The sequence below is a fragment of the Gouania willdenowi genome, chromosome 17 (assembly GCF_900634775.1).
Source record: "Gouania willdenowi chromosome 17, fGouWil2.1, whole genome shotgun sequence".
In the NCBI taxonomy this organism is placed as follows: Eukaryota; Metazoa; Chordata; class Actinopteri; order Blenniiformes; family Gobiesocidae; genus Gouania; species Gouania willdenowi.
Window position 1 is genome coordinate 25,523,344 of NC_041060.1, and position 20,210 is coordinate 25,543,553.

General features: G+C 40.8%; 1 protein-coding gene across 4 annotated transcripts in view; it reads right to left on the minus strand.

The window, feature by feature from the left end:
• Positions 1-20,210, minus strand: part of kcnab1b (potassium voltage-gated channel subfamily A regulatory beta subunit 1b) — a 75,247-nt gene that overhangs the window by 54,876 nt on the left and 161 nt on the right. Inside the window, exons 2-3 of one of the 4 annotated variants that reach the window (XM_028472162.1) lie at positions 6,290-6,346; positions 5,207-5,678 (exon numbers count right to left, since the gene is read on the minus strand). The exons of 1 other annotated variant lie outside the window; for it this stretch is intronic. In XM_028472162.1, the coding sequence (XP_028327963.1) occupies positions 5,207-5,421 (215 nt within the window). In that variant the 5' untranslated portion in view covers positions 5,422-5,678; positions 6,290-6,346. Of the gene's footprint in view, positions 1-5,206; positions 5,679-6,285; positions 6,605-20,210 lie in introns of those variants that run through there. 2 more of the 4 variants (XM_028472161.1, XM_028472160.1) reach the window with 2 other exon arrangements.

Here is a 20,210-nt window from a genome sequence, read left to right on the forward strand (position 1 = left end):
AAAAGTTAATGAAACACTTACATTTTCTTTTCTTGGGAGGGGGAAGTTAGAGAGATCAAGATTCTCAGTCAGATATGATTCAAGGCAACACGTAACGAACCCAAAGACTACTGAGAATTATAAAACAATTGCAAGGGCTTAGCTTTGTTGTTATTAAAACGTACAGCGTTATCTATCTTCTATCTATCTATAATCTATCTATAAAGCAAGAAAGTTCTGTATGCGTGTGTGTTTGTGGAGCGAATATCTCCCCAATGCGGTATCTGTTGGACCTAAAACTTTGTCAATGGCTTCCAAATACCCCAAGTTTGTGCATCCGTTATTTTGGAGTAATTTGGTCATTTCAAAACTGGACTGAAGTTATTGGCGCGCAATGGCTGCGGCTGTGTTGAAAGCGAACGGCAAAAACTTCCAATTTCTCAGCAGATACGGCATTATAAACACTGATATTTTCACCATGTGCTGTATAACCAAATGCGCACCTTGGATGTACATGTTGAACACACACAGAGCCGTTTAGAGAGAGAGTTGCGACAACGGAAGACTGGACCCCCGGGTTGTTTTTCTCTACACGCACATTTCAACAACCTGTGACGGAGTATGTGGATGCACGCGGCTGATGCGCGTGCATGTGTGTGAGAGAGAGAACCCACGGTGGAGATAGAGAGAGTCCCACATGGCAAACAGGAAAACAGGTAGCAAGTCTCTCACACACACACACATACACACACACACACCCACACACACACACGCCTCAAAACGTGCCCCCTCACCACATTTAAGGTATTCAAAATACCCCTAATGGGACATTTTTTTATTACGTGCTCAGGTAAAGGTTCCAGGCAGGCGTGTGAAACTAATATGTGAGCACGTAAAAGTTGTTCTAAGGGATCACCTAATAGTTCTATTTCATAATATGAGTGAGACATCTCACTCATATTACTCATAGAACCGAGGTTATATACATAGCCTATGTTTTACATGCGTGCTAATACACGTCAGTCATCAGGCTGCATGCTCTGCTTGTAAGGAGTTAATCACATTAGAGGACCTCGTAAAGCTTTATTTCAGCATTAGGGTTAACAATTACCTTTATGTGCTCGCTTGCGCAATACAAGTATCACGTGCTCGAATTTAACTTTTACGTGAGCACACAATAAAAAAGAAAAATTACCTGTGTCCCTTTAGGGGCTCCGTAAAAATAAAACAAAAAAACTAAACAATATTTGTACAAAAAAGCACAAAAAACTTCAACAGAAATGCACAAAACTATACAAAAATGCTCCAAAAACACACAAAATTACTCCAAAAAACATATATTACAAGAAAAAACACCAAATGACAACAAAAATATGAAAATTACGCAAAATACACAAAACTAAATAATTACACAAAAAATACACAAAACTAAATAATTACACAAAAAATACACAAAACTAAACAATTGTACAAAAAATACACAAAATGACAACAGAAATGCACAAAACTACACTGAAAATATACAAAAATGACTCCAGAATCACTACAATGGCAACAAAAAACAATAATTATACAAAAAATGCACACAAAGACAACAGAAAGATACAAAAATACACATAATGATTCCAAAAATACACATAATAATTCCTAAAAACATAAATTACAGAAAAATACACCAAACAAAAATTATGAAAATGAGTAATAATACAACAAACAAATTTATCATGCGCATGTCCCATAGAATTAAACCAGGGAAATCGCACACGCTATTTTACTTTGCACCCGCAAATATACCCCTTTATAACACTACACAGTACAGAGTATGTACACCTCTTTATACATCCAACCTTCAAACTCATACTCATTTGGCCATAATTGACAACTGTACTTAAGCTCCCACTACAGTATATGAATACATAATTCCAACGGGCACTGTACTAGTCTACCTCATGTAGCAACTTTGCTTGTAGCAAAAAAGAAAATGATGGAACTGAAGGTGAAATTCATTTGTATAACATCATTCAATCATTAATTTTCTCACTGAATGGGAGAATGATTTCTGCAGTTTGTACAATGGATCCATTCATCAGTCTTGTTGAAAGCTGGGAAAAGATTAAAGTTGGCCATTTTATTATTGTTATGGAAACAAGATGAGATTGTGTGACTTGTACACACTCATCATGTTCAAACTGCCCTGATTCGAATCTACCCAGATTGTGTTAATTGCCTCATTTCTGTGAAGTGACCCGCATGCCCTATTATTTTATTCATTTTACATCTTCCTCAACTCAAAAGTTCATTATAATTATTTTTTCCATTCTGCTTTGAAGCTGCATTCCTCTCCCAAATCCATCCTCAACTCAACCCTACATTTCTCTCTACTCAGTGTTGATGCCATCCTCTCTGCTGAGGTAACAGTGTAAGATGAAAGTTGGAGTTTCCCTCCTGCAGTCTGGGTAAAGAGCCTACTCGCTGTGAAAAGAGAGCATTGTTTACATGGTCCAGTCGTTTTTTTTCACTCCCACACAGGCACTTCAGTAGCCTGACACTGCTCAGCCTCGCTGTCACACGCTCCACAATGCCCTGCTAGGTGTTGGACAAAGGCTCAAAACCTGATATCCAACCATGGCGGCATCAATATCGCCAACAATGATTCACCTTTTTTTACTCAAATTATTTATTCTTTATATCAGTGGTTCCCAACCAGGGGTACGTGTACCCCTAGGGGTACTTGAACACATTGCAGGGGGTACTTGGAAACATTGATGAATCTATTTCCAACATGCTGAGTCATTTTAAGCCTATTTCAGACACTGTACATGCTTCTCCAACATTTTTTACACCCGACAATAAACGGCATTAGTGGAATAAACAATATTGTGGCCTTAATATCCTACTAAATTGTTACTAACATGTTATGCACATTACTAAAATTAAGGTCAATATATTCTCTGCTATACAATAATTGTAATGCACAAATTTGATATTATTTGATATTACTGTCACAGTCATCCATCCATCCTTTTTCTGAGCCACTTGCTCCTTTTTCAGGGTTGCGGGGGTCTGCTGGTGCCTATCTCCAGCTCTTATTGGGCGTTAGGCGGGGGTACAACCTGGACAGAGCACCAGTCCATTGCAGGGTAACATACCGTACACAGCCACTCACAATTACATAGGCAATTTACAGACTCCAATCAACCAAAGCTGGAGTACCCTGGAGAAAACCCACATAGGCACAAGGAGAACATACACATGTGCGCTCTATCACAGTCATAATACTTGAAATGTGACAAACTAGTCTAGGGATTGCCAAATTATCGCAGGGATGTCGAAACACGGTCCTCGAGGGTCGTTGGTTCACCAGGTTTTCAATGTGTTCCTGTTCCAACACACCTTAACTCCTGAAGCAGTGTCATTGCCCAATCCTTTCACGGGCCTGATCTTTGCAGATCCCTTCAACATAAATGCGAAAAGCATCTACATCCTGTTGGCCTATTTTATGGCAGTTTGTGTACTATTTAAAAGGTTGAAACCCTTTTATTTTCAAAGAATTAGAAATGTATGTTTTGAGTGGATTCCAATTTATTTTGGTTTTTATTTTATTTTGTGTTTGGTTTTCAATGCTGTGTATTGTGTTTTGATCCGTTTTCGTACATATCGTCTGGCGGAGTTTTTTTCTTTTCTTTGATTAACACTTAAAATCACCACAAAACAGTCACATGTTTACATGTGTACTATTAGAATATTTAACAAACGTCCCAACTGTTCTGTCGTAAGGATTGTGAGTAACGGAAGTGACGTAGTCTACGCACATGAAAGGCCCGTGAAAGGATTGGGCACTGACAAGCAGCTTTGCAGAAAGTCTGCTAATGAGCATCTCATCTGTATTTGTGCAGTCCACAACCAGAGCAGGGAATGATTTAATCCAGCCCTTCTATCATTGGTATTAGCACACACATATTAAAATATGCATTTGTCTAAATTTACCTACTAGGAATAGTTATTGTTTTTTAAAGATTGCCTTCCCTTCTATATTTATGATATGAGACTTCTGGGAAGTTAAACTGGAAATAAAGCTGCTTGTCTCTTAATTTGCTGTATTTGCTTTATTCTTTGCTCTGCTATGTGACGGATGTCAATTGATAAAATAAAAGACCAAGGAACTGCACAACGTTACACTCACTGTAACAAACACAAAAACTATCTTGATGAATCAAATTTGAAACCAGCTGACTCGGTGTGCAACTAGATTTTGGAGGGCAGTTGAACGTTAGCCTGGCGATAAGCCACACCCACTTCCTTACTTTTTGTAAGACAGTGGGTATAGTAATGCCGCTGTTTCTGCTCACTTCCTCAGTTCAAAAGAAACCGAGTCAATCAGAGCCATACAGAAAGAACGTCATATCTCCTGCGCCGAGCAGTGTCAAAACAAACATGGCGTCCGCCACGGAGAAGACGTTCGGAGCTGCGCTCTCTGCTCTGTTTTAAAAGACCTGGATATGTCGTTGAAACCACAGCAAGAGGAGGCTTTAAAACCGTAAGTCGGTACCGTACTACACACCATTTTCCTCTGCCGGCTCTGTTTAGGGAAAAAGATCTGTGCTTGTTGCGCTTTTCTCGTCACGTCCACTGTTCGTTAGGTTGGTTACTCTGCGCGTGCTTGTCCCATTACGCTCAGCCCCCCAAAATTCAAACGTCTTGTGAGTGCTTCCAGACTAATCATCTGTATTAAACATTGAATAACACAAGGATATTAGGATGGATTCCAGGCTAGTTGAACAGTAGAAGCACACAGAAAAGATAAAGCGAAAAGATAATTCACAGGTTGTTGTGTTTACCCCAGTGCTGACATCAATGTTATTAGACTGTGGGAGGAAACCAAAGTACTCACTGGAGGGAAGTGTACACATGCAGAACATGCAACCTTTACTGAGGGACTGTGACCTGCTGTGATCACAGTCCCTTAATTTCACTGAGCAGCGCGTTTGTAGCTCCAGACAGAGGGAAACAGAAAAGTTTTAGTTGTCATGTAAATATGATCAATATATCAACTCACGAACAAAGTCCTCATCTTTAAATCCCTTGTGTTTGTTATCACAGTGAAAAATTGTCAACAGTGGTGACAGTTAGCAATAAATGAACAGCTTGGGGGGAAAAAAATAACCAAACAACCAATCCTTCTAGTCACTGATCATCAATCTTAATGTTATTTTACATGTTGACCCACCTGTACTTCATGCCTGTGAGCTTGGCAGTAGACTCCTTGAGGTTGTGATGATAGCGTTGTGTGAAGGAGCCCAGGCTGCGTGCTATGAGGGCCACGGTGCGGAATCGGGTACGGGCGTGAGTTGTGGTGTTGGGGCTGGTGGCGTTCTGCTTGCTGTGCTCGCCGTTACGTGGGGCCTTCAGGCCGTGGTCTGTGCATGCGAAGGACACCTGCATGGCTATTGGCAAACACCACTGTGGCTGAAGTGTTGCAAAGGTGCTTTTCGATGTTAAGTGAAAATAGATATCAGGGGTCCAGACCAGATTTCCCAGGAGCTGCTTAATTTCATATGGAAACCACAGGAGGAAATAAGACCTAAGATATTCGGGTTTCTTTGCTGAAAAGCGTCTCAGACTAAGGTTACATCCAGATTGGACATATCAGTGGTGCTCTCTGCTCTTGAGGTGAGAATTCCAAACTGGTCTGGCTCCACCTGGAGGCATAAAAAGGGAGAAAGATGGAGTTTTTTGCTGTTATAGTTTTTGTTGCATAACAAACTGTTCTGTTATAAGGAACACTTGTCTCCAGGAGAAAACACACTCTGATGTGAGAAAAACTTGTTGAACTTTCAAGTGTTTTTTTTATTTTTTACTAGGGCTGTTTTCGCCACTTCCTTGCTTCCAACTTGTGTCTCTGAGCTTCACTGACATCGCAATGCAAAAAATGGGAAAAACAAAGCCTTGCCTTCTCTCCCTCTCTCTCTGCTTTTATCATTCAGATGCTGTCCTGTTTTATTTCCTTTACCTTTTTGTAAACATTTTGGACATCTCTGGCTCAAACGTCTGTTCCTGTTTGCTAAATCTACCCCCAATGCTCCCTCTAGAATGTAAACTGGTTTTCCTCTACTGCCTGGAGTTGTAGTTGTCCTTTTTATGCCCTTTAAACAATTTAGTCAAGCACCCAAAGAGAAGAGAGTAAAAGTGCACTAAATGCACTTAATCACAGACTTTTACTCATAAGATATTAATGTCACACAAAAGCAAACGGTGAGCATGCACATTATTTGCTTCACACTCAATAGAAACACTGAGTTCTCTTACACACAGTGAGTTGCCAGAAGAAAACTGACGAGGTCCTTGATTGACGTCTGTTGTCCTGCAACTTTGAGAAAAAATGGAGCAGCGTTACACACAAAGCAAACGTCCAGCAAAGATCTGCATTTCCAACACGGGCAGCGTCCTTGCTCCTCTGCATTAAGTGTCTGTCCCAAAGTCCTCAAGCAAGTTCCGGAGCTTTTATCGTCCAGTTTGCAGTAACAGGGCTCTGCATGGGAAAGGGACACTGGAATGGTAGTGGACATGCAGAGATGAGGAGGAGGAGGAGAAGGAAAGAGGAGGAGGATGCATGGTACCTCACTTGAGCAAGAGGAGGACAGATGCAGTGTGGAGGCGAGATGCAGCGCGTGTTAAGCGGAGAGAAAGAGAGAGAGAGAGAGAGAGAGAGAGAGAGAGAGAGAGACTGATGAAGGCAGAGAGACTTTGTGTACATGTTACTGGCTCTGACTGGATGCTTGAGAGAAACTGCAATATTTTCCACGATGGCACCACAAGAAGAGGACTGTGATCGGGTGAATTTGAATGTCAACCAAGAATTCTTAGTAAATGCATGAAGATTATTTTCACCAAGGAAATCAAACAGGTCACAGACTTCAAGGTGAAAATAGTAAGATGTTGACAGTAACCTACACTGTATCTGAACATCAAAAATCATGTTTCACTTCCCATTGCACTTCATTGTAGGAGGCTTTTTACTGGCTGCTAAGCTAATGGTCACTAGAGTTTTGTAGGACAGACCAATGTTAACTTAATAAAGCATAAAGCAGCGATGAAGCAAACCAAGCGTCTTACTTTCCTCCCCCACTGAGCGGTAATGTGACAATGCAAGATTCAATGGTTCATTGAACATCCACAAACCTCGAGGCCAACACAGCTTTATTTAGATCATTGTGATCCCATCTGATAAGTGATAACAGTAGACACCAGTAAAAAGTCAGAGCGAGAGGACCCTGTCGTTTAGAAAGCTGAGAGCAGCTCGTGTGTTAGCTCACGTGGGAGGTGAGATTTTTAGATCAACAGACTTTATTGGTTCGCTTTTCTGTAATAATCAGTGTCAAATGTTTACTTAGTAATCCAAGTGGTTTTCATGAAAAGACAAAAAGATGTCAACATTTTTAGATACACACTGCAAAATACACTTTTGAGCCATACTTTCACTGCCCATTAAAGGCATTCACAGGCAAGAATGTTCGAATAATGATAACATAGTTCAAAATTGGTACAGAGAGAGCGCAAAACATCTGTCAAGTGCCAAATATTCTCTTTGCCAGATATTGATAATTATCTGATCCTGATCATGGTACTATGATCATTCACACTTTAAAGGATTTAAGAAATCCCCATCCTATTTAATAACCATACAGTTGTTCCAAATGTGTGGGCATCTCCATTTTCTCCAAAAAAAATCAAATTTAATAAAATTGAGATTGAAATTTGGCTAATGACGAGAGATAGACACTTTTTAATGTTTCAAACTGATTCAGAATAAGTGTATTGCCCTCCAAAATGTAATGGAATCTTTCATGGCTAAAGTCTAACTTTGTTTAAAATTTTGTCAAACTCTGTTAAATACCAACATACAAAACAATAATAATAAAAAAAAATGTCAGTTAAAATAATACCAGGCAAAATGCAATTTAGAGAATATTTTGTGACATACTTCCACTCTCTTTAAAGAGTAACTAAACCCCAAACCCACTTTTTTATACTGAATACATATGTATTTGGGTATTTTAGTTAAAGTATTTTAATTTTGCATATTTAGTTGTAAAATGTCAGAGCTACTGGCCTCTAAGGGTTGAACGCCGGCTATTACAACTGAATTTTGCTATTGGCTGAAACGGATTCTTTAAGATTGCACTTTTGGCCCCGCCCCTCCTATAAAAGCTGAGAAGAGGGAGGAGGGTTTCCTCTAATCACAGCCCTCAGTGAGCATTGATTGATAGCCTCACTAAGGAAGTGTCATGCTGCGTGTATTCCAGTGATGATGTTTTTGACTCTGTGCTTCTATAAAGAGCAGATTTTGTGCTAATCAGAGGGTTCATCAAGCTACGTGTGTATTTACAGACACATAGTGTGTGTATTCCCGTCTGTCTCTGTGTGTGTGCGGACGTGTGTGCTCGTCTTGTGTGCGTGAGGTAGTGGGAGAGCAGGGCTGTTTGCCCCTGAGTGGTGTCTGTAAGGCTGTGCGTATTTCATCTTATGAACTCACAATGTGTGTGTGTGTACAGACACATTATTATGTGTATTATTGTCTGTCTCTGCGCACAGCACCGGGCAGCCAGAGTGGGCGTGTCTTACTGCTACAGCAGTAACTCCCATAATCAAGGCATTTTTTAAATTTCCCTTCTTGTGGCAGCTCAGCATTGAGCAGGGGTTTAGTTACTCTTTAAAGACGCCATGTTCACCCTGAAGATTGTTTCACTAATGATAAAATAGGTCCATATTGGTACCCCAATATAATAAAAGATTACCCGAAGGAATAAGAATAAAAAATATTTTATCACTTTATTGACTATCACTGTTGAGTTTATGCAGCACAATAGCAAAAGGTCAGATTACCGCTTTCTATTTATGCGCTCCATGCTAATCTTCTTCACATAAACAGGCCTTAAAATATATTCAAATTAAATAATCAGTGTATACAGTTTGTTGTAGTGGGCTGACTCCTGACTGTAGACTGCATATTCTTATGTACAGTAATGTTCTTACAGGGACACTGAAGTTGACACTTAGGTTCGGTCAGAACTTCACTGCACCTGTTACAACCAGACTCAAGCAATCACTCACAGATCATTCTGACCGTCAATACAATAGATCACTGCGTGTTCGAGCACACAGTTAAATATAAAGCACCTACAACAAATATATAACTATAACTAGATGCATATATGATTTTGAAAAGTGGACATCCTCCCCCGTATCTGCTTCCCTTCTCCAACACAGAGCTGCACCCAGTTAGGACTGGCTGTTGGGAAAGGGGAAATAACTGTGACGTGGATCTACTCTGGAAAAGTTCAAGCACAAAAAAACATGAAGGACAACCAAATTGAACCAAACCGCATTTTTTTTTTACACTTTGTTATTTTGTAATTAAATTGTCCGAATTGCAAAATAGAGTACATACTATCCAGGGCCACTTGTTGCAAGGTACCTTATAAACATATATACATTTCTTTTCTCAAGTGTTTAAGAAGAAGAACAAAAGTCCAGTGTCGTACTGTTTAATTTCCCTCTTTGACATTTAAGCACGTGTTTTATCCAGAAGGATCTGCTCAAGGAGCAAAGGTCCTTCTAAGTGGAGTTTACATGTTCTCCACAGTAGTATGAGATGGATGGATCCTGTACCACACTGTTTTGTATGTGTAAATCAATGAAATTAACTCCCTGTAGTTACAGATATCTGGTCTTTAGCATGTTGCTAAAGAACACTTGGTCACATTCCTTGATGTTCTTTCCCTTTGGATCTCAAATCACTTCCGACTCAACTTCATTGAGCTGATTATATTACTATTGGATAGTGTTCCTTAGCACTCAACTATAATTGTTTGTGCAAAAACCAATAATAGAGTTTGAAACTTAACTGAGACACACAGCATCATGTGGTTACTGTGCATGTGTTGCTGCACTGATGATTCCCTTAATAGTCACCTTCCTCCTGATATCCAGCAGCTTCAAGCATCTGCCAGCATCGTTTCCTATCTCCACCCGTGGTTTGTCAGAAGATTGGATCTTTTTTAGCGTTTTCTACACCTGCCACAGTATAAAATGCTCTGCAGCACAATATTCTGTATCATATAATAATAATGCAGTGTTGTAAATGCATGGCTTCCTTATCAGTGCTGGCCTCTTGTTGTGAAAATGAGAGGCAATGAGAGGGAAACCTCTCTGAGCAGTCTATTACGTCACTGCGGCAGCAGTGCCTCCTCTTTGCCTCTCTCTCATCCTTCACTGCTGTATTTTTCTCGACTTTTCTCCTTCTATTGTCCTTCTGTAATCCCCTTTTTTGTTCTTGCTGTTTCTATCCTTCTCTCTGAGCCTCCATATGAGGACAGTCTTGTTTTCTCCAAATCTCTGCTCTGTGCAGCAGATATGTGATTGCAAGTCATTGAGATGCATTGTGCATACACGATCACAGGGGAAGCTCTGGATATTTAATCTGCCTTAATAGGGTAATACTGTCGATGTGGACATGATGGTCACAGCTATTAAGCACAGGAATTTTACTCTGAGGGCAAAAAATAAACTTGAAACCGTGTGAGAGGCTTTCCAACATGAGGAGCAAAAATCAGGTTTTGACTGATGAGACAAACTGCTCCTGATGACCAAAGTCTGCCTCACATACTGCGTCAAAACCTTTGGTCAGGACACCCATTTTTGTCACCATCACATCTCATCAGGAGCATCAATCCCATCACTGTCATGATGGCCTTTTCCACAATTCTCATCTGCATCATTATCATACCAGCGTCTGCCACTGTTAACCCAGCATGTGATGAGTCTGAGAGGTGCCGACATGTTTAGTGTCTCTACCCCCACAGATGCCTGAGGACCTCACAGGCCCTCCCAGCAGAGCTATTTACCACTAGCATTTGCATGCCTGCACAATATCTGCCTCCAGGCCAAAGCTTGCAAGCAAACAATGTATAATGATTAAAACTGCATTTGTCAGCTCAACCTGAATCCATCAGGGAATTTAAGGATTTTTTGCTTTTGTTTGCTTTTCTCTGATGCTAAATTTGTGCACTTTTAGGCTTGTGATCAACAAAACATGCAACCAAAAGAACAGCAATGACCCAACTTGTCTTAAAAGCTAGCGCTGCATTAAAAGCACACCTCGAGCTCTCATGCATTCTTAAAGGGCACAAAAACACAACATTTCCTTAAAGGCCAAGTGAACAAGGCTTGTACCAAGTATAAAAAGCAACATTTAGGTGAAGTATCACATGATATTCTCCATCCTTTTACACAAATGAAACCTCAAAAATACCAATTACAGATTGTGGATTCAAACACTATCTGTAAAAATGGGGGGTAATTATTTCTGGGTCTTACTGTGATTGAGTGCACAGCTTTTCATTGGAATGAAAGCTTTTGGCATTAAACAGGACACAGATTGCATGTGAGACGGTAGTTAGATTGCTTGACACAATAGCAGACTCGGACACAGGAATGTGATTTAGATGTTTAACCCAGGGCCATGGTTCACAGGTAGACACTCAGTGCAACAGTACAATGGGATAATCCATAAAGCAGAGACCTTCCCGAAGTAGTTAGGTTCATGCACAGGTGAGCAATTCGACCAGGCGACAGATCACAGGGATTATCCAGAGGGCAGAGTCCAGAAAACAATTTGGGGGTCATACACAGCAAGATCAGTCCGGACACAAGGAAAAATGCTGTAATGCTCGCATTGGTAATGCAGACAATCTGGCAACTGAGTGGTGGCAGAAGGAGTGCTTAAATACAGGGAGTTAATGAGCAGATGAGACGCAGCTGAGCAGGTAGCAGAAATAAAGGCACAGATTACCCCAGGGGCAGCAGCATGCTTGACAGGGCCCTCCCCCTGAAGATCTGGGGTCAATTAAACGGGGCTCACAAATGTACCTGGACGGGAGCCAGGAGCGCTCCTCAGGCCGGTGCCCCTGCCAGTCCACAAGGCATTGACGAACACAACAATGAACATCCAAGAGTTGCTTGATGGTGTTACGGCTGAATTTGACCTCATTTGAAGACATGATTCATTGCTCTGGTTGAATGATGGAGTCCAGGAGAAGCATTGATGATTTTACATAAAAAATAGTTTATTCTAAACTAAGAAAAAAGGTACAAGATGGAACAAAATTAGCGTCTGTCCAGGCGGACGTCCGAAGGAAGTGCCGCGCCCTCTAACAGTTTCAGCTTAAGGTTTTATACAGATAAGAAAAGGTCCCAACAGTGAGAGACAAAAGGGAGGGAGTCAGATGCCCATAGTGGAAATGTTGGAGGATGATGAAGATGTTATGTTATGAAGAAGATGTGGCGCCACCCTTATCTCCATGATAGTGTGTGCTGCATGCGAGCAGAGATTCTGGCCTTGGCAGAGACTGTGCTGCACTGAGAATAATACGATCTGTACTGTTTAATCATGATTCAGCTGTTCAAAAGTGTAAAGAGTAATGGAGTCGTCATGTATTAAAACATGACAAATTGTACACATGAACATACATTTGACGATATGATGATGAATATAATAATTGACCATAACAATGGCATAGACGGGAGTGCCCCCAACCATCCTGGGAGAGGGATGTTTTCTGATGCTGGCACTAGCAGGCTGGTCCACACAGGCTTGAGACAGCCTCCAGGAGGACGACAGCTTGATCCGCACAGAGACCAGGTTAACAATTTTTCATACTGGGAACAGACCTACAATTTTCCAGAGGATGGACCATAATGGATGGTCCCTTGACGGGAACATGTCTGCAGTGTCAATTGGCACTTGCTCCTAGATGTTAGAGAACACCAGGCACCGCAGGCAGGTCTCCAGTGTCTGATTCATCCACTCAGTTTGGCCCTTGAACTGGGGATGGTAGCCAGATGACAGGTTTATTGATGCTCCAATGAGAACACAAAACTCTCTCCAGAAACCGGGAGACGAATTGGGCACCACGATTCTAAAACAACATCCAGAGGGTCCAGATGAGGTATTGAATTTTCTTGTGGTTAAAATGAAGACAATGGCGCAAGATGAGCTTGTGCTATTAGTCACAAGTCACAGACCACTGCAACGGCAGACGAGAGGCGGCATTGCTGGAACTGGCCCTGAGAGCAGCATTCAGACTGTGAGGACGAAAATGGTGTGTCTTTGCCACAAAGTTTGCGCCTGAACTAGAGGCATACACACTGTCACTCTACTTGCAAAACAAACTTGGACGTGATGTTACATGCTCCAAGATAGACTCAGCACAGAGCAGATTTTGCTCGTTCAAAATTGTTGTCGAGTGTGATGATGTTAAAGACATGTGTGACCTGGCCTTGTGACCAGAAGGCTCATTTGGGTGACGCTATTAGAAGAACGTGAACTGAAGGCAGCAGTGGCTTTATTAGATGTTAAGTCGAATGCGCATGTCAAGTAAATATCAATGAGGGTTGTGCCATATAACACTCGGGGCCTGCGTTTAAGACAAAATGCAGTGGCTTGTTTTTGACCAACTGTTTGAAAACACTGACATTTTATGTATACAGGAAACCTTCCTCTCAAAACAAGACCTGGACAAACTTAACTCTTGTTGTTAATACTGACTTCCACGGGCAGGGGAGTCTTCAACAGACTTGAGTTTGGGGATAGTGCATGTTCTAATATCTGGAGGTGTAGCCATATTGTGGCACAAGAAATATGACTCTGTTATTAGTGTGATCAGACTTAATGTTGATTGACGTATAGGTATTAAATTTACTAATGATCATAATGTTTTTATTATTTTGAATGTTTACACACCTTTTGAATGCCATGACAATGAAGCTGAATATTTACAGACTTGCCTTCACTGGCTCTTTTATTGAGGAAAGTGAATGTACTTGTATTTATGTAATGGGTGATTTTAATGCAAACATTTCTCATGTGAAGTCCATATTTGGTCGGCATTTAATTCAGTTTTGTGAAGACAATAAGTTAAACTTGTCAAGTAAGGTACGCTCACCGTGAGACAGCTAGACACATTTTAGTAAAACCTGGATTACAACTTCATGGCTGGATCACTGCATGTGCACCGCAGATGCTCATGAGGGTATAGTGGATGTTGAGCTCTTATATGGGATGGCAACAGCAGATCACATGCCTGTCTCTGTTACACTAAATGACTACCAGCTGTGGCACATAATGATAATGAAAACCACATAAGTGATGGGAACGTGGAGTGTGATCTACAGTACTATTATAATCTGACAGAAAGGAGCCTCAGGAATTTCCTCATTCCTTACAAAGCTATAATGTGTGGCAATTTTACTTGTGATAACTCCAAATCATAGTGAAGATTTGTGCAATATGTATGATTTAGTTGTGGCTGAACTAAAAAAACTCAAACATACCATTCTGTAAGAGAAGCTGTAAATAACAAAATGCCCGACCTAGATGGAATGAGCATGTGAGGAAACACCATCAGCAGGCTGAAGATGCCTTTAAAAACTGGGTAGCTGCAGGTAAACCAAGGACTGGCACTGTATGTGAGCGTAAAAAACAGATACATAAGGGATTTAAGAATGCTGTGCGATACATAAAAAGGACAGAGCTGACTCTTTAGCCCGAAAACTGTTGCAAAATAATGTGCAAGACTTTTGGAAAGAAGTCCAGGTTATGAATGTATTCTAAAGTTCCTCTGCCCTCTAGTGTTGAAGGACGTACTGGGCCTGATAATGATGTGAATTTGTGGAGAAAGCGTTACAGTCACCTATTCACAGTGTTTGGAATAACGGCGTTTAAAGTAACGGTGTTAGGTAACGGCGTTTGTTTTTCAGTAACGGGGTAATCTAACTATTTACTTTTTACGCCGTTACAACGCCGTTATCGTTACTGAACGTTAAATGCGGTGCGTTGCATGCATTGATTAAATAAAATGTTATTCGAAAGCATCCCCGGCTTCTGACTCGACTGTTGTGAGGAGGTGGGTTAAAAACAAGGTGAGCGATTATGATTGGCTTAGGCTGCGTCATGTTTCATGGTAGCCAATCAGAGCCAGTGTTTTTACACATGTGCCAGCAAGAGGAGGCGGGTTAAAAACAAGGTGAGCGATTATGATTGGCTAAGGCAACGTGCCAGCACCCGCGACACACACACACACAGCAGATTGGATGAAGCAGCAGAGATGGTGAGCGTGGAGCAGTCTGATGAAAAGTTGACATTTTTAAGGTGACGATACAAACACTACTTTAAATTAATTGTGGTCAAAGGCAAGAACGTGTATGTGAAGCAATACGCATCTAAAAAATGTGAATTCTTTGACATAGAGCAACTTTTTTTTTTTTTTTTAATAGTAACGCAAATAGTTACTTTCCTTGGTAATGAGTTACTTTTATTATAGAGTAATTTAGTTACTAACGCAGTTACTTTTTTGAACAAGTAGTGAGTAACTATAACTAATTACTTTTTTAAAGTAACGTTCCCAACACTGCCTATTCAATTGTGTTAAAAGCAGAAACTTTAATATTGCTGATGTCTCCCCGGACAATGTGATCGTCACTACTGAGGAAGTAGCTGAAGCCATTAGGAAACTTCCAATGAGTAAATCTTGTGTCCTGGATCAAATTACAGCATTTATGTTTTACAGCTATGTTAATGCATGGTATATTGCCCAGCTCTATGCTGTCTGTTCTACTTGTTCCTGTTGTCAAAGATAAAACAGGGATAACTCCAGTATTGATAACTACAGACCAATTGCATTGGCCTGTGTGATAACAAAGGTTTTTGAAATGATGCTCCTGGAAAGAGTTCAGAAATATGTTATCACCACTGATGAACAGTTTGGTTTTAAAAGTCAACATGGAACTGATATGTGCATCTATGCCCTGAGAGGCTGTGAGGAAGTACAGAGGGCAGAACTTCACAATGTTTCTGTTTACCTCTTAGATGCCTCCAGGGCATTTGACCGCATCAACCATGGCAAACTGTTTATAAAACTTCAATAACAAGGGGATCCTCCTTACCTAATCTGAGCCCTACATTTTTGGTACACGAACCAAACAATGCAGGTTAGATAAGGAACTGTGATATCAACTTCTTTTTTTGTGACAAATTGGGTGAGGCGGGGTGGGATTTTGTCACCCATGCTCTTTAACTTATACGTAGATGATCTTTCCCTAAGATTGAAAAACTGTAAGACCGGCTGAATGATAGGGGAAAGGCTGTTAAACCATCTACTTTATGCTGATGACCTGGTGCCTCATGTACAAAGACTTGCATATAAAATGGTGTGAAAAAAGTGTACGTCTCAATCCAGAGAGGCGTACGCTTGAAAAAATTCAGATGTTCAAATCTGTGAGTACGACTGGATCCCCGCACCTAGCATTTCAACATCTGAATCCACGTGAATATGAGCGCAGATTAGGTGGAATAGAGGATTAAGGAAGACACGTAAAATGCAATACTACTACTACTACTACTAATAATAATAATAAAGTTCTGATTGCACACGTCAGGCTTAATGTGTGTCTTCGTCTCCCGATCATCAAACAGGCTGTACATGTGTAACAGACAAATATGACTCAGTGTAAAATGCTTTGGTATTAAAGCGATCCATGAACGTGAAGTCTGTACCGGACGTCAATCACCAACCCCACCGCCCCTCGCCTCTGCCCGATACAACCCCTTGCAACACAAACACACACGCTCAGTCGCGGTGATCAGTCTGGAGTATGTGTGTGTGTGTGTGTGTGTGTGTGTGTGTGTGTGTGTGTGTATGTGTGGCTGCTAATGATCGCTGGACTGAAAGCATTTTAAAGTGTTCAGACGTAAGTGTCTGTTACTCAGAGGACGTCTGACCACCTGTAGTAGATCAGCGCACAGAACTTTGACGTAGTGAACAACATGTGTCTGAGACTGATCAGACAGATAAAAAAATGAAAAACTGTAACTCACAAAAAAATGTGTAAATAATACATGTCAACAGCAGCTCAGAGGTTCATGCGTGAATGTATTGCATTATTTTGGTTGTGTGCCTCATAAATCCTTAGAATTTAAAGCATCAACTATGTAGAAATGTACGTACACCACCTCAGGACTTGACGTGAAAGACCGCACATTTCCACGACCACTCCAGTTTCTGAACATCAGGATTTTGACGTACGCACATATTTGGGCGTACGTACCTTTTGTACATGAGGCCCCTGGTCATCATGTCACCCTACTCTGCAGGTCTGCAGCAACTGCTCAAAGTGTGCCCTGAATATTGTGAGCAAAATAACATCAAGTTTAACACTAAAAAGAGTATAGTGATGGTAGTGAGGACTAGAGACCAGTGTAAGGCAGTATTTCCTGTGTTCTATTTGTCAGGAGGGGAGATGGCTGTGATGGTCACATGATCAGGAGTGACCTCTCTGATGATGATGACATCCAGAGGCAGCATTGTATGCACAAGCTAACATGCTGGCACTAAAATTTGGAATGTGTACAAGAAATGTGAAAATAGCTCTGTTTAAAGCCTTTAAAGCACCGCTCTATACTGCCCACTTGTGGTGCTGCGATACAAAAGCTAAATTCCATAAACTGCAAGTAGCATACAGCGATGCTCTCAGGATTCTACTGAAAGTCCCTCGTTGGACAAGTGCCAGTCTGCTGTTTGTGCAGAATAATGTGACCACATTAAACGCTGTCATATTAAGTTATTTTGTTTATACATTTATGATGAGGCTCATGTACTCGCAAAATGAAATTCTAACTGTTTGTAAAAGGCCTGACCAGAGCAGCATCAGGTACAACTTGGTGCTTTGGAGGCACTGGAAAAACTGCTGACATGGACCATAATAGTGATATATTCTCTGTTTTGTCTTTTTTTTACATGTTGTTTTATGGACCTTTTTTGTGTCTGGAATAAAGATTGATTAGGGGTGGGCGATATGGGAAAAATATCATGTCACAATTTTTTCTTTGTGAAGTCACGATCACAATTTTTTTCATTGAAATCATTTAGACTATTTTAAAGTTATTTACCAATAAAACAAACCAAATCACCTTCTTAAAATGATCGACCTAAATGGGAAAGGGGAATAAAATGTATATAAGCAATTCATCAAACTGGTTCCTCGTACAGTTAACATCAAACAAAAAGGCTGACATGTTATTTTAGTCCCAGTCTTTTTACTTTGTTTAACTAAAGTATTGTAGCATTAGCATTAGCAACACTTGCTACATAACAAGGCAGCAAATCAGTCTAGTGATTTCTATTTGTTAGTGAGGTAACACACTCATATTAATAACTTACTTAAAGCAGTGTTTGAACGCCTCATTTCACACAGTTTAGACAATCATATCCTTTACAAGATAAAACATTACTGCTTTGGTTACATTAGGCCTGGGTGATATGAACTCCATTTATTTCTTTTTTTCAATAGTTTTACAAGAAAAACAATAATGGGTCAAAGTCAGTGGAGCCACAAAGACCCTTTTATTAATCACTAGCAGCACAATAACAACATTTTGTGTCACTTTTGACTTTTTCCTTCATTAAGGCTGAAATGTGATTCAGTTATGTAGTGTTGCTTTTTTCAGGGCAGCTCTGAGTTGTTGAAAGTCGTTTTTAAAGTAAATCATATTCAGGACACTGTCTCTTTAAGAATGTGGAAACAGCCCCGTCAGCTACAGCAGCAGATCTCTGCTACAGCGTAGCGACAGAGCGTTAGTTATAGAAGAGAAACACATGCAGTGTTTCCTCAAACATATTTCAGTGCTTCAACACTCAGAACTGATGGAGTTTAACAGACAGACAGACATCTGCACTGAACCTCTGAGAGACAGTCGCTAACACGGAGGAAGCAGCACAGCTAACTCTGTGTCCATGCACTAGGGGGGAGGGGGAGCGGAGCGTACTTCTGCCACGTTTAAGCACTTAATTAATCTTAATTAATGTCTGTAATGCTTATGTACTGACTAGCAAATGGTGTGATTTGGCAGAGAAAAAAAACATTGGATGTTCTGTGTATGGACTACAGACATATGATGCAGACACGGCACCGCAAGGGTTAAAATGTGAACTACAGACGGTTGTATGATCTCTGTGATTTAGGAGATCGTCGTCATGTTGTAATCCTTAACAATCTAATATCGTCAGATCGCACACCCTTATGATTGATTGATTGAATGTTTGAAACCATGCAGACACACAACCTGCTGCTGCAGCAGGACTTCAGCAGTCCCTTTGGCAGAGGGACTGCTGAAGTGTGATGATTGGAGTGCTATATCCAGAGGTGGATAGACCAGTGACGAAGTCCAGGAAGTGGTGTCAGAGGGAGTCCTTAAAGAGTAACTAAACCCCATAACCACTTTTTTCTGCTCCATGAATGTGTACTTGGGTATTAAGTAATACTGTTGATTGATCCAAGCCAAACTCTCAATATTTTAGTCAAAGCACTTTAATTTGTTGTATTTTGTTGTAAAATATCAGAGTCACTGCCCTCTATGGGTTGAAACCCGACTATTACAATTTAATTTTGCTATTGGCTGAGAACGAGATTCTTCATTGAGCGTCACAAGCTAAAACTGCTGGCCCCGCCCCTCCTATAAAAGCTCAGATGGACTTGTGTTTCCTCCCCTCTCAGCCCTCGATGTGCAATGATTGACAGCTCCATGAGGACTGCGTTCAGCTGTGGTGATGTTTGTGACTGTGTGCTTCTATAAAGTGCTGATTCTTGTCTAATCAGAGAGTTGATCCAGTTCTGTGTGTACTGTATGTACAGACACATCGTGTGCATATCCTCGTCTGTCACTGTGTGTCTGTCTTCCCTGGGTTATGTGTGTGCATGAGTTGGTTGTCCAGGGGCTTTGCCCATGCATGCTATAGTGTTTGTAGTGTTGTGTGTGCGTGGGTGAGCGTCACGTAGGGATTTTGTGTAAGTTTGTAATGACTGTACACCACTGTGGGCTGTTGTGACTGGGCATGTCTTAACTGCTTCAGGAGCAAATTAACGCACATAATCAAGGCATTTTTAAAATTTCAGTTGCATGAGTAAAGGTGGCACAGATTACCCAGGGATGAAATTAGCCTTCAGAATAAAAGCCCGAAGGTAACACCAAACGTAACAAACAACAAAACAAAATGAATGCAATCGTCCGTATGTGATGCCGCGGCTGAGAAACGTGTGTGCTAAAAGCTGCCTGTCTGTATATGATGCTTCATGGCAGATTTGTTAAAATAGTCTGTTTAAATATCAATTTAAATATG